The sequence below is a fragment of the Homarus americanus genome, unplaced genomic scaffold (genome assembly GCF_018991925.1).
Source record: "Homarus americanus isolate GMGI-L3 unplaced genomic scaffold, GMGI_Hamer_2.0 scaffold43872, whole genome shotgun sequence".
NCBI classification, from domain to species: Eukaryota; Metazoa; Arthropoda; class Malacostraca; order Decapoda; family Nephropidae; genus Homarus; species Homarus americanus.
Genome location: NW_024742269.1, coordinates 264201 through 292184, shown reverse-complemented (window position 1 = coordinate 292184; position 27984 = coordinate 264201). Strand labels below are relative to the sequence as shown.

Genomic DNA, 27984 nt, shown 5'->3' with positions numbered 1-27984 from the left:
CTATAACTAGCAGTGATAAATTTATACAAAATGTGAGTTGTTATGTGACTGGGCCGCGCGAGTGTTGACAGGACAGGAAACCCGTGTGACTGTGGAGGCCAGATAAAGCTTGGTGAGGTTAGTCTGGAGGAGTTGTGTGTACGGTGGTGACGCGCGGCTGAGGCTTTCCTCACACTCCCTCTAATACACGGGTAAGTTTACTTATCACTTTATACATTATAGGTGTAGCATTGATGATATTTTAGTGTACTGTTGTATCAAAACTGTTTTCGTTCTTAAAATAATTCTTTTCTCCATCACCACCACGAAGGAATACAACACCGCTGCGATACAAGAAAAATTGAATACAGTAAAATGAAAAAGTATAGTTTGAAAATACTTAAAATAACCTGAAAATTATTAGGGAGTATATATGTGCTGTACTTCCCATCACGGTAATTGTTATTGGCTTTAATTAGAATTTATATTACATGAGAAATATAACTGGAGAAAGCAGCGTCATTAGGGTGTGGCAACAGAAAACTTGCGCGTGTATGTCGTATTCCCATTCGCTAGCGGCCACACACCAATTAAATTCTACTCTTCCCTCACCTTTTATTTACCATTTCAGAATCGAAACCAATTCATAAACAACAGCACACCGGCGGAATATCCGCCAAGATGCGGACTCGTATATGTGCCACCTGGATCACCACAGATAATAACTATAAGTGCCTCTTTAATAGCTTGCCTTAGACATATGTATTCCCAACATGGTGTTTTATTTTTCAAAGGCAAGGGACCAATATATAAATAAATAGAACAAATAGAAAACACAGACAAGTAATGCGATATTCTATTCGCAAATTATATGATCTGGAACTTAAAAAAAAAATTCGGTAATTCATAGCGACTGCTAAAAAGGACACCAGGCAGTGCCACCTCGTAATATTACATCACATAAAAGTTCAATGAATAGATGCGACGCCATCTACATGAACAGCAAGAGTTACACCTGGTGTTACTTGTACAGAAAGGGAAAAAGAAAGTTAATTGGATACTCCAGTACCTGTGAAGTTTGTATAATCTAAACGCTGCTTTATATAAATTCTGATCCGTTTCAGTTGTGTGTGAGAGAGAGAGAGAGGCACGTTGCCGCGGTAATCCTCCTAAGTCTCTACTACTCACGTAAGCATCTCATAAGCAAACCTTTGAGTGCAAGTAATCAAAAGTACGAGGAGGGGAATCCGTGATTGTACCCGTCTACCTTATAAGAAATCACACCAAACATTTTACCGATGATAAACAAGGAGGCGGTGGCTAACACTTGGGTCAGGCTCTCAATATGCTTGTGCTAGAAAGCCTGATGTCACATCCTGTGTGAAAAAACTTGGGTTACACATACGGGGCAGATTTGTCCTTAATGCACATGCGCAGTGAAGCGCCGCATCCGGTAGGTACAGATCACACCAAACTTGACTTAACATTATTGAGTTAGGTTAAACTGCAGTTGGTTTTGTTTCCCATCAATCATAAATGGTTTATGTTGCAACACAAGCAGTTGACACACCCGGCTCAGGTCATTTTTCGGTGTTTGTCGAATAGCTTGTCATGCAGGCGCGAGAATGGAAAGGGAAAGTCATTTTATAGTGCAGTATTCAGTTATGTTGCCATGTTGGTACCCACATATAAGGTGAGCTTGAGACCATGCCACTGTTCCCTTAATACACTGTAGATAATATAATACGTCACAAGTACTGTAGGAGTGGCGTTTATCTGTACAGGAACAAACTTCTGATTCACGCTGTTCATCCACCGCTGCTGTTATTAATCTATGATTCCTACTTCTTAGCAGCTTACTAGCCGTTCGGGAGGTTGGTCTATTCTTTGCTATTTTATTACAACCTTCAGTGTCCAGTAGAGCAATAATCTAGAATGCATAAGTGTATCTTGGGAAGAATGTCATGATCTGAGTCACCTTTTATACTTGGGCGGCTAGTATAAAGTCGATCACGTTCCCCTGGGAGCCGTACAGCGTTTACGTTCCTGTAACTGTCAGGCGCCGACTAAGCATATCACCGCCTCCCTAATCGGAAGCACGAGCAAATTAATTTTGTAAGGTGGATCTGAATCAGTAGCGAGAGACATTGAACGAACAGTTAAGTGAAGGTTTGCGTGTGAGATAATGATTTTTTTTTATAGTTACGTTATTTTTCTTGTATATTTACTTCGTTTTCTTTAGCAATTAAGCTTCTGATTGACGTGATAACATCATTGGGATCACCTAAAGACTAAACATCACAGTTTATTTCTCAGGATATTAACCATAGCCACCCAAACGCTATCTGTTGGTGGTTAAGTTAGTCTAGGTTAGATTGTTAGGTTAGGTTAGGCTAAGTTAGGTTAGGTTGTTAGGCTAGATTAGATGAGCATTAGGGGAGTTAATCTTCAGAAGCAAGACGCTGGGGTGTCTAATCTTCAGGTAATCCCTGTATAGTTTGGACAGTATGAATCATTCTTATAACAATAACAGCAAGGCGCGCACAATACTATCATGGGAAGCTTCCTCGTACAGTCGGTCAAATAAGTTCGCAGAGACCCAACACGTATGAAAGTGGAACCCATAGGCCTCCCCTCTCCCTCACCCTTACATAATTACGAGATCGGTTACCTTACTCTGTGAACTTATTAGGTCGACTGCACCACGAAACAGAGGTGTTTATAAAGGGACTAATACGACTAGTATGTTCACAAGGATTCTGAACATTAGACATATCAGTTAATTTCACCTGATGATTAAACGCTAACCTAATCTAATCTAACAAAACCTAACCTAACAAATTAATCTAATATAACTTAACCTAACCTAACATAACTTAAAGTAATCTAATTCAACCTAACAGAATTTAACCTGACAGTTCCTAATCCCCCCCTAGATAGCGCTAGGGTGGTGAATCTTCATGTAAAATAAGCTGGAGTGGCTAATCTTCAGGTGATCTCGCAACTGCATGTATCAATATTTCTATGGATCAGTCTACAGAGTTAAAGCTCCCTATCTAACAGCAGTGACAACACACTCATCCATTTATATGTGAAATGATACAATTAATATTACGTTTTTCATTTTTGGGAGTAGGTCGAACCCCCTGGGGAGGTTAGAGCCCCCCTGGGGAGGTTAGAGCCCCCCTGGGGAGGTTAGAGCCCCCTGGGGAGGCTAGAACCCCCCTGGGAAAGATAGAACCCCCTGGGGAGGTAAGAACCCCCTGGGGAGGTTAGAGCCCCCCTGGGGAGGCTAGAACCCCCTGGGAAAGATAGAACCCCCTGGGGAGGTAAGAACCCCCTGGGGAGGTTAGAGCCCCCCTGGGGAGGCTAGAACTCCCCTGGGAAAGATAGAACCCCCCTGGGGAAGTTCGAACCCCCTGGGGAAGTTCGAACCCCCTGGGGAAGTTCGAACCCCCCGGTGAGGTTAAAACCCCTGTGGAAGTTAGAACTCCTGGGGAAATTAGAACCCCTGGGGCAGTTAGAACCCCTGAGGAAGATAGAATCCCTGGGGAAGTTAGAACCCCTGGGGAAAATACAACCCCTGGACAATTTAGAACCTGGTAAAATTATATTTATATATAAAAGCCTTTTGAACACATGTTTACTCATCACCTCTTAAAGCCTTTGCAACACCTGGTTACTTACCTCTTAAAGCCTTTGCAACACATGGTTACTCACCTCTTAAAGCCTTTGCAACACCTGGTTACTCACCTCTTAAAGCCTTTGCAACACATGGTTACTCACCTTTTAAAGCCTTTGCAACACCTGGTTACTTCCCTCTTAAAGCCTTTGCAACACATGGTTACTCACCTCTTAAAGCCTTTGCAACACCTGGTTAATTACCTCTTAAAGCCTTTGCAACACATGGTTACTCACCTCTTAAAGCCTTTGCAACACCTGCGGTAAACTAACAAGAACATTGTATCAAGTTGAAGACCACCAAATTAAAGACTCTACACCCCGTCTTTAAACCCCAATACAGCCCAAAGATCACACCATTAGAGACCTTATATAGCCCCTCGTCTCAATAACAACGCCACTCACCATGATAAACCACCATGATAAAGTACCAAACACAAAGACTCATCTAAATACAATAACGAACCACTTAAAAACATCTAGACATACTTCTTCAAATGACTCTGTATAACAGGCATGGGCAACCTTTCCTCAGTCATGGGCCGCATTACGGTTTAGGTATTTTTCTGCGGGCCATCCCACCAAAATTTATATCCTACCTAACCCAAAAGTAATGTTAATATTGTAATAGCACGGACAGTGGAACAGTTTATCGTCACGTTCACCTTACGTTATTTTCAGCTTACAATTTCAGTCTTTTTTCCCATTTATGAAAGAAATCAATCGAAATAATTTTTTAAGTAAAATTTTAATGTTTCTTGGCATTTAACAGAACATGAGTGAAACAGTCTGTGAATACGTTGATTTTTCCTACAGTTACAGAATTTTCCTTACTTATGAGACGCACCCACCAGAATAATGTTAATGTTAATCTTGATGCGTGAGGAACTATAATGAAACAACCTATAGGAACATCTATTTATTTTACAGGCATGAAGGATGAGGTACTGTGGAGAGAGAGAGAGAGAGAGTTTGTCAATCAGAAAGAGACCTTTACCTTTGACCCGTGTCATGGTTGAATCCAGGGATATCACAGAATCAAGAAACTTTGGGTGGGGGGAACATGGCGAACAAAGCGAGGCCACCCAGCTGAGTTTTTTGGGGGTATAAGCCCCCCCCCCCCCTGAAGATTTTTTCAAGTCTGACTAATATCATGAGAATTTTGAGGTCATTTTGAAGCCATGTGCACTTGATAATAGGAGATATTCTGAGGACATTAGTAATTACTTTTTACTATACAAGATAATCCGTGAGTACAATAATGTATTAAAGAAAGAGCATTGCATTTTTTTGATGAAAAGAGAGGGTCCGAACCCCCAGGACCCTCCATGCGTGTGACCACCGGTTAAGTGACCCAGTGCCACAATGCAGCTAATCCATCAAACAGACCGAACCGAACTTGGACCGTAAACTCAAACAAGTTAAAATGTTTATATTGTTGACTATTTATACTTATTTCACAGTTACATTTTTGTAGTTACTTACTCTTAGGTGATGAAACAGCAATGAATTGTCTGTGAAGATTATTCTTTTAAGGACATTGCTTTACTCACCATAAACTGGCTGCATCTACCTGAACCGCAGGCCACATTAAATAGAATTTCTCAATCACTCTGCGGGCCGCACAAAACATGGTTCGAGCTGCGGGTTGTCCATGTCTGCTGTGTATAATATAAATTTCATGACAGTGTGGCATCATGAATATACTTATACTTTTATACTACTTATAATGACGATGTTAAGTAGGTCTTACGTACATTTCTACCGTATCTAGCAAAAAGCTACCACCACCACTTAGATAATTACGTCACCGCATAGCTCTTAATGCACCTCTGTATCCAAATCATTATATATATATTTTTTGGGAGTAAATAAACTCCCCTAGACTCTGTTTCGTCTTTTGATCCCATTTTAAGGGATTCAGACACCTCTAAGGATCCTCGTAAATCAAAGGTCCAATCGGTGTGAGTTTTGGAGACATTGAATCCTACCTTCATCCTTCAAATACTGTGTCAACACTTCAGTTTCCGCTAAGGGTGATTGTGGGTTGACGTCAGTGTGTGTGTGTGTGTACGTGTGAGTGTAGATGTGTATGTGTGTGTGTGTGTGTGTGTGTGTGTGTACGTGTGAGTGTAGATATGTGAGAGTGTACGTGTGAGTGTAGATATGTGTGTGTGTGGATGTACGTGTGAGTGTAGATGTGTGTGTGTGTGTGTGTGTGTGTGTGTGTGTGTGTGTGTGTGTGTGTGTGTGTGTGTGTGTGTGTGTGTGTGACTTACGTGGAATAACTTCAGGAAACGGATATTTTGTCACATACGAGAAATCGAGAGCGAAGATGTTACGCTTAGAGTGTGAGTGGAGTGTGTGAGAGTGTGTGTGTGTGTGTGTGTGTGTGTGTGTGTGTGTGTGTGTGTGTGTGTGTGTGTGTGTGTGTGTGTGTGTGTGTGTTATACTCATTTACATAAGAAAGTATGTATCAATGTAACAATACGATAGGAAAGATTTACATTGAGAGAGAGAGAGAGAGAGAGAGAGAGAGAGAGAGAGAGAGAGCAACTGTGGTTTACCGGATCTGACCTGACGAACAAACACACTGAACATGGTATCGTCTTGTGCCTCTGTTATCGCTGTTTCCGCTGCTGCTCCTAAACTCATAATGTACGCTCCCTTTGTTAAGTTAAAAGTGCCCCCCCCCCCTCCCAAACTGGCCTAACCTAACCTAACCTAACCTAACCTAAACTACACATGATTTTTAAGGACCTTCAATCTTTAAGTTAAGTTAGGAGCCCTCAGCCTCGATGTCAAGTAAGGTGTGTCTTGAGCCCTACAACTGACAACAAAGACTGAAGAGCTGCTAACTTAACATAAAGACTGAGGGCCCCTAACTTAACATAAAGACTGAAGGTCCTTAAAAATCATGTGTAGTTTAGGTTAGGTTAGGTTAGTTTAAGGGGTAAAGACAGTTTCAGGTAAAGTTAGGCTAAGGTTAGGTAAAAGTTAGGTTAGTTTAGGATTAGGTTAGCTTGGGATAGATTGAAGTTAGGTTAAGGTTAGGCTAAAGTTAATTTAGATTAGGTTAAAGAAAGGTTAAGCTAGGTTACGGTTAGATTAATTTAGGTTAGGTTAAGTTGAGTTAGGTTAGGACATTCCAACTGTGACTTTTCTTCCCGTGATTTTTCCCTACACTCTGCACGCAAGGTAACACGGCAAATTAATACAAGTAACAAAAATATAGCAAAATAATACGAGACCGTCACCATTTTAGTTGAACTCAAACCACTGTCAAGATAATATACCTATATTCTGACTGTGAGTCTAATGATTTCCGTGACATAAATAACCCCCACTATCGTCCACTTATCATACTAAAAACTCATGAGTAACTTGATAAAATATATAACCCATCTTGTCTCATCCGCTCAGAGGGATAATTATGCAGTATTATATGTTGTGATTTTTTTAATCATATTTTGTGATTTTTTCTACTCACATTTTGTGATTTTCTTTTACTCCTATTTTGTGATTTTCTTTTCACTCATATTTATGATTTTTTACTCATATTTTGTATTTTTTATTCATATTTTGTGATTTTTCTCAGAATTTGTGAATTTTTTCTCATAATTTGTGATTTTTTTGTTCTCCTATTTTGTGATTTTTTTACTTATCTCTCTCTCTCTATATATATATATATATATATATATATATATATATATATATATATATATATTATTCTACTCATTTTGTGATATATTTTTTTTCTCGGTTTCAATTTAACATGCCTAATTTATTTTTATTTCTGGCTCGGTTCAATTTAACGATCTCAGTTTTGTTGTGGTTTACTGGGTTTAAATTAACGCAATATTCGCCTTTTCTGACCTGGGAGAGGATGTTTTGTTCGTGTGAGGTTCAAATGTCGACACTTGATATTTTAGATTATACGAGGGATGTGTATTATCTGATGAAATTGTTCGTGTGAGGTTCAAATGTCGACACTTGATATTTTAGATTATACGAGGGATGTGTATTATCTGATGAAATGTCCACACACACACACACACACACACACACACACACACACACACACACTACATCCTTGACCACCGAAGGGTCAAGACGTACCTGGCGCTCCTCTCGGAGCAGCCAGGTCAACTGTTAAGTTGGCCCATACCAACCCCTTCCCCTGAACCCTCCTCCCCACCGGAATATCAACAAGTTCTCGCCAGAAGTTACAATTTCATTTAGGAAAGGAATGGAACCAGTGTTAAACAGAGGTGAACAGTGGTGAACAGTGCTTAAGTCAGTGAGAACAACTCAACAGTAACAGTCGTACCCAAGTTAACCTTCACACAGTGAGGTCCCAGGTACCCAGTGATAACGGCCCGTGATAACCAGCGATGTGTTAATCCGTCTACGATAGGAAGGCCTGGGACCAAACCTCACTCATATAACACCATCTGTGAGGGAATTACTACACCACATGTCCCTCATAACACCATATGTGAGGGAATTGCTACACCACGTCAAGTCCCTCATCACACCATCTGTGAGGGAATTACTACACCATGTGAGGACCCTCATAACACCATCTGTGAAAGAATTACTACACCACGTGAGGCCCCCTCATAACACCATCTGTGAGGGAATTACCACACCACGTCAGGTCCCTAATAACACCATCTGTGAGGGAATTACTACACCACGTGAGGACCCTCATAACACCATCTGTGAGGTAATTACACCACGTGAGGTCCCCCATAACACCATCTGTGAGGGAATTACTACACCACGTGAGGTCCCTCCTAACACCATCTGGGAGGGAGTTACTACACTACGTATTTGCTGTTCAACACGTACAATCCTACATTAATCTGTATGTTCACTGTATGTTCCTTTACCTTTCTCTAATGAAGGCTTTTGTTAAACCACCAATGTATGTAATAAGTCATTTATGTCCAATGTATATTTTCAGCCTTCGGGCTGCAGAACTTTTTCAATAAACCGTTATTATTATTATTATTATTATTACACACACTCTCTCTACCACACCTTAGTACTGAAGTAGTGTGGCAGCAAAATACTTAGTGATATATTGACAATATTGATGAATTTTATTGAACTACAAACAAATGATTACTTATATAGACTTATTAGCTGTAATCATATATGTAACTTAAAAGATAGTAAACTCTTAAGTTACATACGTGCAATGAAATCACCAATATAAATTACTTAAGCAATTAAATCACTTATATGGAGAATGTTGTAAATGAAGTTGATAATGTTTATATATTTCTACTATGTTGCATACTAATATAGGTTACAGATGTGTTACTTGAAGTGCCATTAATGATATTCCAGAAGTCGTGAAGAGAGAGATGGGGCGGTGGAGTGCAGTGGTGATGATGGTGGTGGTGGTGGTGGTGATGGCGGCGGCACAAGAGAGAGTAGACAGCTGCCATTCAAAGAGGAACTGCAAAGACTGTATCCAGACACCCGACTGTATGTGGTGCACTAATCCCAAGGTCAGATCATGCGGTGTGTCTGTGTGGGAGGGGAGGGGTCAGGTCATGTGGGGGTTAGATCATGTGGAGGTTATCATGTGGGGTTAGGTCATGGGGGTTAGGGGGGCCAGGTCATGTGAGGGTCAGGTCATTTGGGGTTAGATCATGGGGGTTAGATCATGTGGGGTTAGGATCATGTGGGGGTTGTGGGGGTTAGATCATGTGGGGTTAGATCATGGGGGTTAGATCATGTGGGGGTTAGATCATGTGGGGGTTAGATCATGTGGGGGTTAGATCATGTGGGGGTTAGATCATGTGGGTGTTTGATCATGTGGGTGTTTGATCATGTGGATATCAGGTCATGTGAGGTCAGGTTAACGAATGTATGTAATATTCGAGGTCATAACCCACCTAACCTAACCTAAGCTACCACAGATGAAGAAATAATTCACAACTTCATAAGCTTCTCATCCTGTTACAGTAGAGGTCAAATAGTTTTATCCAGGTTGAATGTGAGTAAGACGCATGGGCCGGACGGAAAACCCCCTCGAGTTCTGAGGGGGTGTGCTGAAGCTCTGGTGCTTGTGCTTGCTCGCCTCTTTCGCCTTTGCCTCAAAACCCAAACGTTTCCTTCTTCTTGGAAGCATGCCTAGGTTCAGCCCATCCCGAAGAAGGGTTACCATTCCAATCCCTCTACCTATCCCTCTCTAAGATTGTCGAAACTATCTTGAACTTTCATTTTCTCCGTCACCCTGAACGCCATTCAATTTTGTCGGATCACCAGTATGGCTTTAGCCAGGCGAGATCTACTGGTGATCTGCTCTCCTATTGCAACCACCTTTGGTCATCCTCTCTTAGGGATTATGGGGAAACTTTCGTCATGGCTCTCGACATCTCCGAAGCATTCGACAGGGTATGGCACAAGTCTTTGCTTTCCAAACTTCCCTCTTATGGTTTTTCTCCCCCACTTTCTCTAATTTCTAGCTTCCTTGAGAACCGATCCATGGCAGTTGTTGTCGAGGGATCGATCTCTCGCTCTTTCTCTACCATAGTGGTGTCCCACAGGGTTCTGTTCTTTCACCTACTCTCTTCCTTCTTTTTTATTAATGATTTACTTCACACTACGACTAATTCTATCCATTCTACTCTTTACTTTTCTTCACATTTTTCCCTTCCCCCTAATTCTCAAACTAGATCTGTTTCTAGAGCTGATATCATTACATCTCTCAATGCGGATTTGTGCAGCATCTCCGAATGGGGAGGTAGAAACTAGGTGAAATTCAATAGTAATAAAACTCGGTATTTACCAATCACACTTTCCAAATTAGATGATCTCTCACGAATCACATTTCAGGACACAATCATTCTGCCAAATTCTATAATAGATATGCTAGGCCTCACCATTTCCTCTAATATGTCAGGGAAGCCACACATCCTCAACATTACTAAAGCTGCCTCCCAAAAGATGGGAATGCTGTACAGATGCCGTAGCTACTTCACTCCCGAGCAGTTGCTTCAAGTATATAAGGGATTCATTCGTCCTAACTTGGAGTACTGCTCTCATGTCTGGAGTGGCTCTTCTTCTGTCCAACTGTTAGATAGGGTGGAATCAAAGGCATTTCGTCTTATTAACTCTCCTCCTTTGGTTGATAATCTTTCTTCCCTTTCTCTTCGCCGCAATGTTGCTTCACTCTCTCTCTTTTACAGGTACTTTAACGAGCAATGTTCGGTGGATTTAGCATCCTGTGTACCGCCGGCAAGGCCGTGGGCTGGTAACACTCGTCTTGCCCGCGGTGCCCACCGTTTCTCTGTGTATGTCGGTCACACTTGAATAACCCGTTATAGTACATCCTTCATTCCTCACACAGCCAAACTGTGGAATGCTCTGCCTTCTTCTGTGTTTCCATACTCATACAATCTGTCTCACTTTAAAAAGCTAGTTTTCTGGCATCTTCGTGGTGTCGATTAGCACAGTATAACCTTTTTCTTCTCTATTTTTAATTTCTTTTTACTTTTATTTTTTCGCCCCCTAGGCCCTGTTGTTGGTCGATGACCAGTGCCAGGGTGGGCTAGTCCCCGTAAAAAATTTTTTTATTTCGTGAATGGTTATGGTGACCCAACATGTACAATCCCCTTCATTAGTGCGTTTACAGGGGCTCGTCAGGTGTTGTGCAGTGTGGCAGAGCTGTGTTTGGTTACATTCGACAGAAGGAAACTGGCAATAGTAAGCATACTATGGAATCAAATTAAAATAATATAAAAAATATCTCAACGTAATGATTTCTGGAATATTTACTGTATATAACGAGTCCCTGTAAACGTACTAGTGAGGGGGACTGTACACATAGGAAGTGGATTTCTCTTTGTAAACAAGAGGTGTAGAAGGAATAGTTAGGTGGAAGGAGAGCAGCTGTCTTATGTCCATTGGTCAGGGAATTACACTTGCATTAGTTATTTACAGATGTCTTGTTAAGTTGTATGCATCTGTATCCCGTGTTATATAAAAAACGATAAATTTGAATAAGGATTTTAATAATAATAATAATAATAATGATAATAATAATAATAATAATAATAATAATAATAATAATAATAATAATAATAATAATAATTAATACCTTGTTATTCTCACAATTAATAATAATGTTAAGAAAATATTACGACTATTACAATTACCACAACTACAACTCATATATAGAATAAAAAACTACTATTCCTACTATAACCACCTCTACCACAACTACTAATAACGCCACACACACACACAGATGGTACCAACCAAGATTGAACACCAGATTTTCTGCCGACACATTAGCACCAACGTCACCGAATTTTGCGACGAAGAGAACCTCGAAAACCCCACCAACTTCATGAACATCGTCGTCCAGAACCAACTGACTGGTGAGTATGAGCCCCGGTACTCTATTCCGCATCTCTTGTTGACGGTTTTTGGTGCAGGGAAGTTGTCACCTGTCTTGTTTGTTTGTGTAGATTGGTGGTGGTGGAGATCCTTTTGGTCACAGTCGTCTTCTGGAGAGCGTTTGTAATAGATCTTGTATCATACTTCTTTTGTTTTTACCACACTATTTTTACCAAGATGTGGATCTACTGGTTTATTGGGCATACTCTGAGGTCTGTCTTTGTGGTGTTGGGTGGGTTACCATCGGTATAATGGGAATTTACCAGGTGAAGTTGTATTGGCTTAACTATTAGAGCCTTGAACCATTAGAGTTTATTAAGGTCTCTTTTCGAAAACCCGAAGAGGACATGTTCAGATTCAGAAGGGCACCTCAGCTTTTGTATTCCCTCGGGGTATTGTTGTTTGTCCAGTCTTTGGGGAATGTTTGGATTTCCCGTTTTTTTTCTCGATTTCCTTTCTGGTTTGTGGACTTGACTCTCCTCGGTGTGCTGTTATTGGAGTATATCAACTTCATAGACGACATCTTTGTTTTCCATCCTTGTTGATAAATTTTTGTGTTGAGTGAAGAGGAAAACATAACAGTGAGGAAGCTGGGGAGGTGAAGGAGGAGTTGAATACGTAGGTGTAATATTATATACAATACACATATTCTTGTATGATCGAGTTAAGATGTCATTGTGTAGACGAGTAGAAAGTTTTCTCCCACTCCTACGGTCTAGATTATTAGATTCTAGAAAATGACACAGTGGCTTTTAGGTGTTGGAAACGAGGCCTAATTTTTTATTTCTACCACCATAAGATTTATTAAATATCACGGGGAATGAGATGGCGCTGGCAACCGTTTACTATGGTAGACATGCTTTTCGTAAACCTCAACTGTCTCTCATTATTTAATTCAACTCCAGACAACTCGCCAAATGATTTTTAATGAGGTTTTTCAAGAGATCAGTCGGGTAGTAGGAGGAAGGAGACGACACGGGGCCTCTGGGTGTTTTTCACTGTTTCGGGGTTATAGGGTGACAGTGGCACCTCTATACCCGAGGCCAGGCAGACGTCCATTGTAGTTCTCAGTCTTACCGGTGATGAGTTGTGTATGTGGAAGAGGATCTCCTTGGTGATGGGTGTCTAGCAGTGTGTTCCTCCTTGTTAAAAGGTATGGCCACGGGGTTTGTTCACATGATCTCTCACACATTATATCAGTGCCATTAAACTATTTTTTTTAACTACCTCACTTAAATTAATTATCATAAAAACCCTCTCAGAGCAATTGAATAAACGTTAATTTCCCTTAAAAGACATCTCACAGCTTTCCCAAAACAGCTTCAGAATCAGAGACATTACATTTATGCTAATTACCCTTGTACAAATTGTCACAGCTCACCCAATCAACTTTAAGGAATCCAAGATATTATATTAACAATAAATTCCTCTTCAAGTCGACTATATTTCCCACTGTGTTCCAGAAACGGGCAAGAGGACGACTGCAGAAGACGAAGAGAACATTATCCAGATTACACCCCAGAGAATTAAGCTCAAACTACGAAAAGGTGAATCAACAGTAGGACTAGAGAGAGAGAGAGCAGCTCCTTGGTGACGCCTGGTTGGGGGGAGGGAGGGATGTTCAGTCATAATTCAGGCCCTACAAAGGTGACGCTGGGTAGGGAGGTGGGGGGGGAATGAGTGGGGCATAGTTAGCGATCGTTGTATCGATTAGAGGAAACGAATTCACTGGAAAAAGTCACATTTGTCCTTACCTAACCTAGCAACCAAAAATAACCCAATCTGAATACCTTCCCCCATCCATACTCACACAACAGTAACACGTCATGTTTTTTTTCGGGGGGGGTGTTCCATAATAAACACCTCACCTATTTTGTGGGGATAAATTCTCGGTAGAGTTTTTTACGTAGGTAGTTTTAGATTTAGGTACGAGAGGAGGGGACAAAATAAATATATACAACACCATATATTAACCAAAAAACATAAGCGGCTCTTTTTATATAACCTTAAAAAAACACCCATATAATTAGTTCCAGTAAGAAAATAATAATATAAAATGACCATGCTTATATGACCTTATATAAACAGCATAACAGAAAAAATGAAATCATTGAGACAAAACCCCTTTAACCTCAAACGTATCTTAGTTAATACTTATCACCTGATGCCTTGTATATCATCCACCAATAACATGTCATTACGGGTCATGAGAAAGTGGCACTGGGGAAGGTTAAGGCATAAATCATAGTACTGGGGAGGGTAAAGGCATAAATCATACCACTGGGGGAAGGTTAAGGCATAAATCATAGTACTGGGGAAGGTAAAGGCATAAATCATAGCACTGTGGGAGGGTAAAGGCATAAATCATACCACTGGGGGAGGCATAAATCATGGCACTGCAGACACAAGTACACCTCAAACAACAGACGACACAAATGAACTTCAAACCATACTGGCTCTTCCTCACAGGTACGCCAATCAACGTCACCCTGACCTACAGACAAGCTCGAGACTACCCGATTGACCTCTACTACCTGATGGACTTGTCTAACTCCATGAACGACGACAAGCAAAAGCTGGGAGAACTCGGGGATGAGTTGGCGACACTGTTGAGTCAACTCACCAAACAATACCAGCTGGGCTTTGGATCCTTTGTCGATAAGGTCATGATGCCGTATGCTGACACTGCACCCAATAAGTAAGTAGTGAGGGGTTTTGTGTTGTGTGTATGGCTGTGCAGTATGTCAAGGCTGAGATCGAACCCTGACCTCCCTTTGTGAAAGGCGAAGATGATTGCCATTATATCAACTCTTTAAGGTAGCATCTATGCTCGCCAAGTAGAAACGAGACCAAGGCTCGACTCCAATTTTGAGTACTGTATAAAGTTCTGTTCATTATCACTGCTAACAGAATGTGTAGCAGGATTTTCCAATATAATTCCAGTCTACTCTGTGTGTGTGTGTGTGTGTGTGTGTGTGTGTGTGTGTGTGTGTATCACATCAAATAGGAATGACTGCGAGGTCAACACACACACACACACACACATACATATATATATATATATATATATATATATATATATATATATATATATATATATATATATATATATATATATATATATATATATACCTGTATATAAGGGTGATCAGGTATATAACCTCATCTATTCGAATTTACATATAGTTAGGCCAATGTTATAATAGAAAATGACGTCTTAAGTGGCACTCAAGCCAATTTCACCACATGTGAACAATAAGAGCCAAAAGGTAATAAATACTCGCATATTGTGGCGGTCCACAGAATCGACAAACCGTGTCATGGATGCGCCCCGCCATTCTCCTTCAGGAACGACCTCCCTCTAGACAAAAACCCCAAACTTTTTACAGTGAGTTACCTCTACCATTATTACCTCCACCTGCTGTCATTATTACATCCAACTGCTGTCATTATTGCCTCCAACTGCTGTCATTATTACCTCCAACTGCTGTCATTATTACCTCCAACTGCTGTCATTATTACCTCCACCTACTGTCATTATTACCTCTACTTGCTACCATTTATCTCTACTTGCTACCATTATTACCTCTACTTGCTACCATTATTACCTCTACTTGCTACCATTATTACCTCTACTTGCTACCATTATTACCTCTACTTGCTACCATTGTTACCTCTACTTGCTACCATTATTACCTCTACTTGCTACCAGTATTAGCTCTACCTGCTGCCATTATTACCTCTACTTGCTACCATTACTAGCTCTACCTGATACCATTATTACCTCTACTTGCTACCATTGTTACCTCTACTTGCTACCATTATTACCTCTACTTGCTACCATTATTAGCTCTACCTGCTGCCATTATTACCTCTACTTGCTACCATTATTAGCTCTACCTGATACCATTATTAGCTCTACTTGCTACCATTGTTACCTCTACTTGCTACCATTATTACCTCTACTTGCTACCATTATTAGCTCTACCTGATACCATTATTACCTCTACTTGCTACCATTGTTACCTCTACTTGCTACCATTATTACCTCTACTTGCTACCATTATTAGCTCTACCTGCTGCCATTATTACCTCTACTTGCTACCATTATTAGCTCTACCTGATACCATTATTAGCTCTACTTGCTACCATTCTTACCTCTACCTGCTGCCACTATTACCTCTACCTGCTGTCATTATTACCTCTACCTGCTGTCAAAATGACCTCCACCTGTTGTCATTATTCCCTTTACTTGCTACCATTATTACCTTTACCTGCTACCATTATTACCCCTACTTGCTACCATTATTACCTCTACCTGCTGTCATTATTACCTCTACCTGCTGTCAAAATGACCTCCACCTGTTGTCATTATTCCCTTTACTTGCTACCATTATTACCTCTACATGCTACCAGTATTACCTCTATTTGCTACCATTATTACCTCTACCTGCTACCATTATTACCTCTACTTGCTGCCATTATTACCTCTACCTGCTGTCATTATTACCTCTACCTGCTACCATTATTACCTCTACCTGCTGTCATTATTACATCTACTTGCTACTATTATTACCTCTACCTGCTACCATTATTCCCTCTACTTGCTGTCATTATTACCTCTACCTGCTGTCATTATTACCTCTACCTGCTGTCATTATTACCTCTACCTGCTGTCATTATTACCTCTACCTGCTACCATTATTCCCTCTACTTGCTGTCATTATTACCTCTACCTGCTGTCATTATTACCTCTACCTGCTACCATTATTACCTCTACCTGCTACCATTATTACCTCTACCTGCTGTCATTATTACCTCTACCTGCTACCATTATTCCCTCTACTTGCTGTCATATTACCTCTATCTGCTACCATTATTGCCTACCTGCTGTCATTATTACCTCTACCTGCTACTGCTACCATTATTACCTCTACCTTTACCATTATTACCTCTACCTACTCACCTCTATTACCTCTACCTGCTGTCATTATTACCTCTACCTGCTACCCTTATTACCTCTACCTGCTGTCATTATTACCTCTACCTGCTACCATTATTACCTCTACTTGCTACCATTATTGCCTCTACCTGCTGTCATTATTACCTCTACCTGCTACCATTATTACCTCTACCCGCTGTAATTATTACCTCTACCTGCTACCATTATTACCTCTACTTGCTACCATTATTACCTCTACCTGCTACCATTATTACCTCTACCTGCTGTCATTATTACCTCGCCTCTATCTCATTGCTGTTTTTGTACAAAGAGAAAGAAAGCAAATTTTTTTTTCAATTCATGACAATAAAGATGATGATTTTAATGTTTGGTTTGGCGCGGGATTAAGCTTCATAATGAACCTTGGTTATTTGTCCGAGTCTTCATAAATAGCAGTTAATATGAGTACCAGTTCGAATCCTTAAAAAAAACACCCTCAGATTGAGTTAATTAAAATGCAAAAATCAAAAGTTCACTTAAAAATTAGTAAATGTTAATAATAAATCGCCTAATGAAATCTTTCTCAGCAACAGGAATATAAAGACTTCTTGAGAACTGTAACTTAACATGGTGTGTACCCAAACAGCGTAAAGTAAAGGAGGTGCCCATGTCTGGCAACTTGGATGCACCAGAAGGCGGTTTCGACGCTCTCATGCAGGCGATGGTGTGTAAGGAAATAGGCTGGAGGGAGCAGGCGCGTCGGATTATTATCTTCTCCACGGACGCCAAGTTTCACCAGGCGGGCGACGGACGAGTGAGTTGAGAACATTTACATAACCCACTCCAAAAAGTATCTTTACGATTTTGTGTGAGACACTATGACATAACGGACGAAGGGTTTTGACCACCATACCGGGGCAACTTAGGGTCAAAGGTCATCTACAGTAAATACTAAATCTAATTATATCTACACTTTAACATTATCAAATTTCTTCTTTTTGTTGCATAATATACTTATTTTCAATACCATACCTAATGTTATTAATAAATAATTTCATAGTAATATTAGTATTACAATTAATTCTCGGTTGTATTTTATTATTACCATTACAATTATTGTATATTTTTGTTACTTAACTTTAATCATTTCACTTCATATTCTAGTTGGCCGGAATCGTGCAGCCCAATGATGAGAAGTGCCACTTGAACAACAAGAATGAATACGACCAGTACGACAAGTACGACTATCCCTCTATTGCCCAGGTAAGTCTGCGTCTTGTTGGAGACTGTTCAAGTTTCCCGTATTATTGGAACACACTCATGTCGTCCATTTCAGCGTGTATATATATATATATATATATATATATATATATATATATATATATATATATATATATATATATATATATATATATATATATATATATATATATATATATATATATATATATATATATATATATATATATATATATATATATATATATATATATATATATATATATATATATATATATTTCATTAGCCCAATAAACACGCGGACTTCTGTACAATCAACACCTCAACCCGCCAGGATTCGAACCCGGCCGCGTGGGCCGTGAGTTCTCTGGCGAAGCAAGTGTTTATTGGGCTAATGAAATATATATGGATCCTCGTGTTTCGAAGCGGATTTGGTAAAACGTTACTCTGACCACCTACGTGATACGGGTATTATTAGAGGTTCACGGCGCCATAAGCTCGTTGAACAGGCTTTGTGTGAAATATAACAGAGTCTAGGACTGCTTTAGTATCCTGGTGGTCCAGAGGTAGCGTTCCCCAGTCACAGTCTTGGGCTCGTGGGCCGTGGTTCGAATCCTGGCGGGTTGAGGTGTTGATTATATATATAATTAAGTGGTAACCTTTACTACAGGGAACCATCAACATGTTCCTATGGGTCACCCTCTCTCCTTCAGTCACATACTAGAGCGGAGTAGCGCGAGTCCGATTTTCAATAACTAACGAGAGAAACTGTGACGGTCAGTGGTGACACAGGGGTCGCGACGACTGAGGTGAAAATTATATGAAATTTTCACACTCTTGTTTCGCTTTTGAGGAAATCTGTAGAAGTCCAAGTGCTTGTGTGCACCTCCATGCACTAAAAAATTGCTAGCGGGAGCATTGCACTCTGCTGTCAGTGCTGGCTGACATTTTTCACATGCACCTGTTCGGTGAGTTTCCCACTTGTGATATATAATTGAGTTCTTGGTAAACAGCAGTAGCAACAATTGCAGTATAGTCCAGCAGAATGACGGCGTCAGTCGCTAACAACAGACGCAGCAAAAATGTGTGGCCGCATATTAAACTTTCATATGATTGCATACGAAGTAAAATGTGGATTACATTTTCATATACAGTATATTAAGCTGATAATCAGTAGATCATCTTTAATGTTAAACCAGAATACCAATTCATTGACGTAAGCAAGACAATAAAGTATAGGTACAGTCGGGGACAAAAGTTGACTCCCCGTGGTGAAACTTGAGTCATGGGAATAAGTCTCCGAACTGACTTAAACTGCACAGTAGTTTGGTGTACTTGGGCGGTCAGTGACATCTCTGTTTACGCAATGTTGGCAAGTACTGGCTCTAAAATGTTATCTGTACCTGCGCCAGTGTTAGTCAAGACTGATCTTAAATGAGCTCACACTCGGCGCCGTCTCTGACAGGTTATTCTAACAGAACACAACTCACTACAAAAAGTTATCTCTGACAATGCTGTGAGTCCTATTAGTCACCTCTTACCCGTATAAACTAGGCAACTAGTAGGTAGTAGGCAGATACCAAACAGGGAGGTACTACCGCCTGGGAAGATATTGAAAGCATAATGTGTTGTCTAATGGTAGACCCTGCTGCCATATGGCGTCACAAAAATTGTGACAAAGTCCCAGGTTGCTGCTCTTTCTTTCCGCCTCATTTACACACAGTTGCAGGGTGTCAATTGTCTCTCTTACTACTGACAACACAACATACATACTGTATATCGTTTTCTACTCTTGATTTATTTATTTTTATTTTTGTATTTATTCTTGGTTACTATCAATATTTTATTTTCATTATAATTTTATAATTTTTATTAATTATTATTATTATTGCTATTAATATTATTATTGTTGGTATTATTATTATTATTACTATTATTATTATATTTTCGCCCCCCAGGCCGTGCTGTGGGTCAGTGACCTGTGCTTGGGTGGGCTAATCCCAGTAAAAAAAAAAAAAAAACTGCAGGCTTTCTAATCTCTCTGGGAGTGCAGGCACCAATCTGGTGGCTCTCTTTTAGATTTTTTCAATCAATTGGCAGTTACGGGCATATCTCGGGGACCAGAAGGGGTGACAATACTCTAAACAGGGTAGCACCTCGCTTCTGAAGAGCGTGATGAAGGACGGACCTTCTAGTTGTGTGAACACTTGTTATAAACCCTACTAGCTTAGTTGCTTAATTCACCATCTCCTCATAATGGCCTGAGAATTTTAATTCATTGTTAACATGCACACCCAGGTCCTTTTCACATTTGGTCTCAGTGAGTCACAGCACCTACGCAAGTCTCATCTAATATTTTTTTTGCACTGAGCGTAATTTTAACGGTGCGACACGTACGCAGCATTGACAGCTAGCTGTCACCAGCGGGCACCAGTGACGAGCCCAAAGGAGGTGCCTGCGGTGGGGAGTGTGGGAGGGAATCGTTTATGTCAACTGTAGAAATTTTAATTCAATGCACTGTGCTTTCCCTGAGTTAATGAATTGTTTTTGCCTTGAGTACAACTCATGAAATTATATAATTTTACAAAAAAATTTGTACCTTATTGACAAAGACCTTTAAAATACATGACTTCAATGCATCTCTGTGATGTCACATGACACCAGAGGCTTTAGTTAACGCCTTTCCCACATTCCCTGTTTCGTGATGATAGCTAAACCCCACATGTGTGGGTGATAATGACAATTTCTGCCGTGTTTCATATTTAACTTCCTTAATACTTGACTCCTGTTTGTATGTGTGTGTATGGACAGATCAATAAGGTGTCTAAGGAGCATAACATCAACGTGATCTTCGCTGTGTCGAATTACGTGAATCTCTACAGGGAACTCTCCAGCCTGATCGAAACGTCCTCTTACGGAAAACTGGACAATAACTCCGCCAATGTTGTCAGGCTAGTGGATGAACAGTACAAAGTAAGACATGGTTCACGATACTCTGTTGACCGAACCACTGCTGAGGTGTTGACATACTTTATCACTGAGCATTAATGAACAAATACAATTTAACTAGTTTGACAAAGCTGATCATAACGGCTTACTCAAACTTTACAGTATTCTATCATGCCTAAAATTTGTTCGGCGAGTCCTTCTTGTGTAGTCTACTTGTGTGTTACTTTCACGTGCTGACTAATAAATGTAATTTGCTGCATAAGTTAATAAGTTGACCATTTCTGTAATTAAATTGTACCTTTTTAATAATTATTCGTACTCTGTAAACTGACCAATGTTAACCATGAAGAAAAACCCTCCTAACTAACCAATGTTACCTTGTAGAAAAACCCTCCTAGCTGACCAATGTTACCTCGTAGAAAATCCCTCCAACCTGACCAATGTTACCTTGAAGAAAATCCCTCCAAACTGACCAATGTTACCTTGTAGAAAATCTCCTCCGTTTTGCGCCTGACGGACAACAGCACCAATTCCCCGGTCAGTATCCGCTACTTCTCCAGCTGCAAGGGTGGAGATTCACCCGTCAACACCAAAATGTGTAAGCAAATCAGAGAAGGAGACACGGTCAGCTTTACCCTGGAAGTTACGGTAAGTATTAATTCTCTTACGCTAAGGAAAAGAGGAAAATATTCCCATCGAGTTTGTCCTTGAACTTTAGACGTTCGGTGATACTGAAAGAACTAGACGTTACTGAAGAAGGTTCGCTATTGTGGTCAATATTGCTGGAAAGATGTCTTGGAGAAATTCTGTTACTGGACAAAATTAAGAGGAGGTTCTATTACTGGAGAAATATATTAAGAGGGGGTTGTGTTGTGTTTCAGGCCAACGAGTGCAGGGAGGATGAAACAAAATCCATCGTGGAAGTCAAGACGTTAGAAGACAACCTCATCCTTGAGATCGAGTACGAATGCTCCTGCAGTTGTGAGGCCCAGGTAGGCATTCCTTGTGTTACCTATACTAACTCGTGAAATAATAAAACAAAATATATATGTTTCTGAGAATTCACAAACATACCATCATGCTTGAACGCTGCCCCCCCCCCCCTCCCCAGGCTGTGAAGCAGAACGACCCAAAGTGCAACTCTAATGGCGTTCTTATATGTGGTGTGTGCTCCTGTAACCAGGGATACAGGGGTGATAACTGCCAGTGTAGCATTAGTGACACTTCTGCCAGCAGGTACAGTGGAGACGGAATCTTATCTTAACTTAACCTAACCTAACCTAACCTAACCTAACCTAACCTAACCTAACCTAACCTAATCTTAACCCAATCTAATCTAAATTTACCAATCAAATCTAAATTTATATATAACTCAATCTAGCCTAGCCTAACCTAACAAAACGAACCTAACAAACCTAACCTAACATAACAAAACCTAACCTAACCTAACCTAGCCTAGCCTCACCTAGCTAAATATAATCTAACAGTATAACCTCCCCCCATCACCATCTCTCCATCATCAACACCACATCCTCTCTATCATCACCACCACACCCTCTCTATCATCACCACCACACCCCCTCTATCTTCACCACCACACCCTCTCTATCATCACCACCACACTCCCTCTATCATCACCACCACACTCCCTCTATCATCACCACCACACCCTCTCTATCATCACCACCACACCCTCTCTATCATCACCACACACACACCCTCTCTATCATCACCACCACACCCTCTATCATCATCATCTTCACCACACCCTCTCTATCATCACCACCACACTCCTCTATCATCACCACCACCTCCCCTCTATCACCACCACACCCTCTCTATCATCACCCCACACCCTCTCTATCATCACCACCACACCCTCTCTATCCACCACACCCCTCTATCTTCACCACCACCCTCTCTATCATCACCACCACTCCCTCTATCACCACCACCTCCTCTATCATCACCACCACCCCTCTCTATCATCACCACCACACCCTCTCTATCATCACCACCACCCCTCTATCATCCACCACACCCTCTCTATCATCACCACTCCCTCTATCATCACCACCACCCTCCCTCTATCATCACCACCACACCCTCTCTCATCACCACCACACCCTCTCTATCATCACCACCACACCCTCTCTATCATCACCACCACACCCTCTCTATCATCACCACCACCCCCTCTATCTTCACCACCCACCCTCTCTATCATCACCACCCACTCCTTCTATCATCACCACCACCCCTCTCTCATCACCACCACACTCCCTCTATCATCCCCACCACAACATCTATCATCACCACCTCACCCCTCTATCATCACCACCACACTCCCTCTATCATCACACCACAAACATCTATCATCACCCACCTCACCCCTCTCATCACCACCACACTCCCTCTATCATCACCACCACAAACATCTATCATCACCACCACACTCCTTCTATCATCACCACCACACCCTTTCTATCACCACCACCACACCCCCTCTATCATCACCACCACACCCCCTGTATCACCACCACACTCCATCACACACTAACCCACTCGTTGTACCCTCCCTCAGTGAAGAAGACAAGAAGCTGTGTAGAGCCAAGGTCGATGAGAGGGAGTGTTCGAGTCGGGGCTTCTGTAGCTGCGGTACTTGCGTGTGCACGGACAGCGTGGTGAGTATCAACGCCTCTCATAATACTGTAACTCTATGAGCTACAATGTAAAAAATAAATGACTCAATGCTGATGTAACCTTGGTAAAATTTTAGTTTGGGTCATCCTTGTATTTTGATAACCTAACCTAACCTAACCTAACCTAACCTAACCTAACCACAGAACCCAGGAACTATTCGTTTTTTTTTTTTTTAAGATTTGTTTTTTGAGCCATCACATACCTGACAACCTTTACTACAACTACTGTCAACACACACCTGACAACCTTTACTTCCTCACACATATGACTAAAGCAATAACAGTGCATATATAATTATGCCTAAACGAAAATAAAAGAATTAACAGTTTATTTATTCTTGGTATTCTACTGATTCTTAATGGCAATGAATCCAACTGTGCCTGATTTTCGCTGGTCAGTGATTCCTATTATGTAGGTGAACCTGTGACTGTGATTGGCTGAGATTCTGATTACGGTTCAGACTATATGATTCTCAAGGTGCACGAGATCCTGGCTGTGATTGTGATTCAGACATTCTTATTGTCGCGAATTCAGACTTTGGTTTCAAGTTGTTTGTGACTATAATTCTTATTGTGTGTGTGTGTGTGTGTGTGTGTGTGTGTGTGTGTGTGTGAGGAAGACAAACTAACGAACTTTATGGGGCGGACGTTAGATAGTCTAGTCCGTTAGATGTAAAAAAAAAAACTCCATTTAACGGAATATAACCAGTGGAAAATCCATGATGAACTATGTAGGCGGTGAAAAATCCGTTATATCGAGGTCCGTTATATTTGAAACCTCCTCTAATGAACTATGTAGGCGGTGAAAAATCCGTTATATCGAGGGTCTATTAAATGTGAAAAATCCATCTCACGGGTTATATGGAGAGATAAATCCGTTATATGGAGGTTTCACTTTATTAACACCCCGCAGAACGTGCACGGGAGATACTGTCAGTGTGATAAGCGGAAGTGCATCTCAGGGCCTAAGGAAACGTGCTCTGGCCATGGCGATTGTGACTGCAACTCGTGTAAGTGTCGACAGGGCTACACAGGCGGGCTTTGTGAGTGTAAGGACGACTCTGCCTGCAAAGAACCTGGTGAGTGTATACCCCCTTGTGATGTGTTAGGTGAGTACAGGTGTGTAAATATGAGTCCCCTTGTGATGTGTTAGGTGAGTACAGGTGTAGAAATAAGTCTTCTTGTGATGTGTTGAGTACGGGTGTAAATATGAGTCCCTTTGTGATGTGTTGAGTCAAATGAGTTCCTCTTGTGGTGTGTTAGGTGAGTACAAGTGTAAATATGAGTTCCCTTGTGATGTGTTCGATAAGTACAGGTGTATAAATGAGTCCCTTTGCGGTGTGTTGAGTACGGGTGTAAAAATGAGTCCCCTTGTGATGTGTTAGGTGAGTACAGGTGTATAAATAAGTCCCCTTGTGATGTGTTAGGTGAGTACAGGTGTAGAAATAAGTCCCCTTGTGATGTGTTCGATGAGTACAGGTGCATAAATGAGTCCCTTTGCGATGTGTTGAGTACGGGTGTATAAATAAGTCCCCTTGTGATGTTTTAGGTGAGTACAGGTGCGTTAGATCTTAATTAACTAATGCAGGTGTGTCATGGTGTGTCCCCAGGCTCGCAGATGGTGTGTTCCGGCCACGGTGAGTGTGCCTGTGGCAAGTGTAAGTGTACCCCGGATGGCGACACTACTTACACCGGCCAGTACTGTGAGGAATGTCTAGTAAGTGAACCCCACCTTCCACTTAAGTTACATTTTAAGTAGCTCCCGGTACGTACCACTTAAGTAACCTTTTAAGTAGCTCCCGGTATGTACCACTTAAGTTACATTTTAAGTAGCTCCCGGTAAGTACCACTAAGTTACATTTTAAGTAGCTCCCGGAATGTACCATTTAAGTAACCTTTTAAGTAGCTCCCGGTACGTACCACTTAAGTAGCTCCCGGTACGTACCACTTGAGTAACCTTTTAAGTAGCTCCCGGTTCGTACCACTTGAATAACCTTTTAAGTAGCTCCCGGTACGTACCACTTAAGTAGCTCTCGGTACTTACCACTTGAGTAACCTTTTAAGTAGCTCCCGGTTCGTACCACTTGAATAACTTTTTAAGTAGCTCCCGGTTCGTACCACTTAAGTTACGTTTTAAGTAGCTCCCGGTACGTACCACTTACGTTACATTTTAAGTAGTTTCCGGACCTACTAACTTTCCAGTCTTACTAAAAGGAAAAATTATATACTTCCAGACCTGCCCATCTGGAAAATGCTTCAGCTTCAAGGATTGTGTTCAGTGTATACAATTCGGGACGGGCGCCCTGAGCAAAGAGGCGTGTACTAAGTGTAACGTCACCACCACTGTTACCCAGAGCCTGAACGGTAAGGTGGAACACTGTATAAGGGAAGGGAAGGGAAAGTGAGGTGGAAGGGTAGGTGGAGGAAGGGGGGGAGACCGAGGGTGAGGTGGAAAATGAAGAGGGGGAAGCTAAGGTGAGGTGGAAGAGGAGGACAAGGAAGGGGGAAGACGAAGGGTGAGGTGGAAGAGGAGGAGGAGGGGGGGAAGCTTGGGTGAAGTGGAAAAGGAAAATGATGAAGGGGGGAGGCGAAGGGTGAGGTGGAAGAGGAGGAGAAAGGGAGGGGGAAGCTAGAGTGAAGTAGAAGAGATGGAGGAAAGAAGGAAGGGGGAAGCTAGGGTGAAGTGGAAGAGAAGGAGGAAGGGAGGTGGGAAGCTAGAGTGAAGTAGAGGAAGGAGAAAACTACAAGTCTTTAGTATAGAGGTTTTCTAACTTGACTCCCGTGAAAACCAAGAAGAGACCCTGAGACATTTTTCTGATCCATAAACTCAAGCTTCACATATCCTATCTAGAGGTGAACGTTTCATGGTGAGGATGAACGTTTCCATAATTATGAACTAAAATGCCTGAACTTATCCCCCCCCCCTACCACCACCCCAACATGGACAGGTTAAACTCGGTGACTTTACATTAATTCCCTTCTTCCCACAGGTCAGGTAGAACTTGGTGCTCGACTGTGTACCTTCGAGGACGAGGAAGGTTGCTACTTCAACTTTACTTACCGCTACATCGGCGCCAGGAGAGATGACGAATTAAAATACGATATTTATGTCCAGGAGGACCGACAGTGCCCAGAGGCCGCGCCCGTGATGGGTACGTTTGTGTCTGTCTATATAAGCATTAAGCAGTGTAGTCAATCTCCCTCCCCCCCCCTTGTGTTGTAAATAAACGATGATGTCTTACCTTAGTGTAAATTCGTATATTCCAAATTCAATAACTAGAAACTTGCAAAACACTTTATTTTTTCCTCTGGCAGTTTTTATATAAATCGGTAGATATAAAATGTTACTGTAGATAAATTGGTGGGGTGGAGGGGGGGAGGAAGTCACGTCACAATAATAGTGATGCCGATGATGGTGACGATGATGATGATGATAATGACGATGATGATGATGATATGTTATTGACGTGTGTATAATCGTGACCAATAATATAACAGGTATCATCTTCGGTCTGGTGGCTGCTATCGTGGCCCTTGGGATCCTCACTCTCTTAATCTGGAAGTTGCTTACTTCCTTCCACGACCGCCAGGAGTACGCCAAGTTCTTGAGGGAGAGAGATGCAACAGTCTGGCCTACGGTATGTTTTGTGTGTGTGCGTGTGTGTGTGTGTGTGTGTGTGTGTGTGTGTTAAGTAAGGGTGTGTGAGTGTGTGTTGAGTAAGGGTGTGTGAGTGTGTGTTGAGTAAGGGTGTGTGAGTGTGTGTTGAGTAAGGGTGTGTGTGTGTGTTCAGTGAGGGTGTGTGTGTGTGTGTGTTCAGTGAGGGTGTGTGTGTGTGTCATTCACCTTTTCGAATTTTTCGTGTGTTCTAATTAGTTTTCCATCTGACTGCAGGAAGAAAACCCGCTATACAAGGGTGCAGAAACTACCTTCAAGAACCCGGCCTACGACAGCAAATAAAAGGAGCTTCTGAGTGTGCCACCAACACCCTCTTCTCACCTTAATGGGTCTGACCCACTAAAAACACCTGTTAATAAGTGAAAACAAACGCATCAATATAAACTTTGGCAATA

At 41.3% G+C, this 27984-nt stretch overlaps 1 protein-coding gene across 1 annotated transcript; it reads left to right on the top strand.

Moving 5' to 3' along the window:
* The first annotated feature begins 39 nt into the window (after window positions 1-39).
* LOC121876703 (integrin beta-PS-like) lies at window positions 40-27984 on the top strand. Its single transcript, XM_042382052.1, has 19 exons — window positions 40-191; window positions 9019-9182; window positions 11930-12062; window positions 13545-13628; window positions 14551-14779; window positions 15385-15469; window positions 17670-17837; window positions 18188-18286; window positions 21074-21235; window positions 21701-21859; window positions 22093-22203; window positions 22323-22447; window positions 23796-23895; window positions 24827-24992; window positions 25524-25630; window positions 26148-26277; window positions 26904-27065; window positions 27412-27551; window positions 27806-27984. Exons 2-19 carry the CDS (start codon window positions 9036-9038, stop codon window positions 27869-27871), a joined length of 2373 nt encoding a protein of 790 aa, XP_042237986.1. The 5' UTR covers window positions 40-191; window positions 9019-9035; the 3' UTR covers window positions 27872-27984.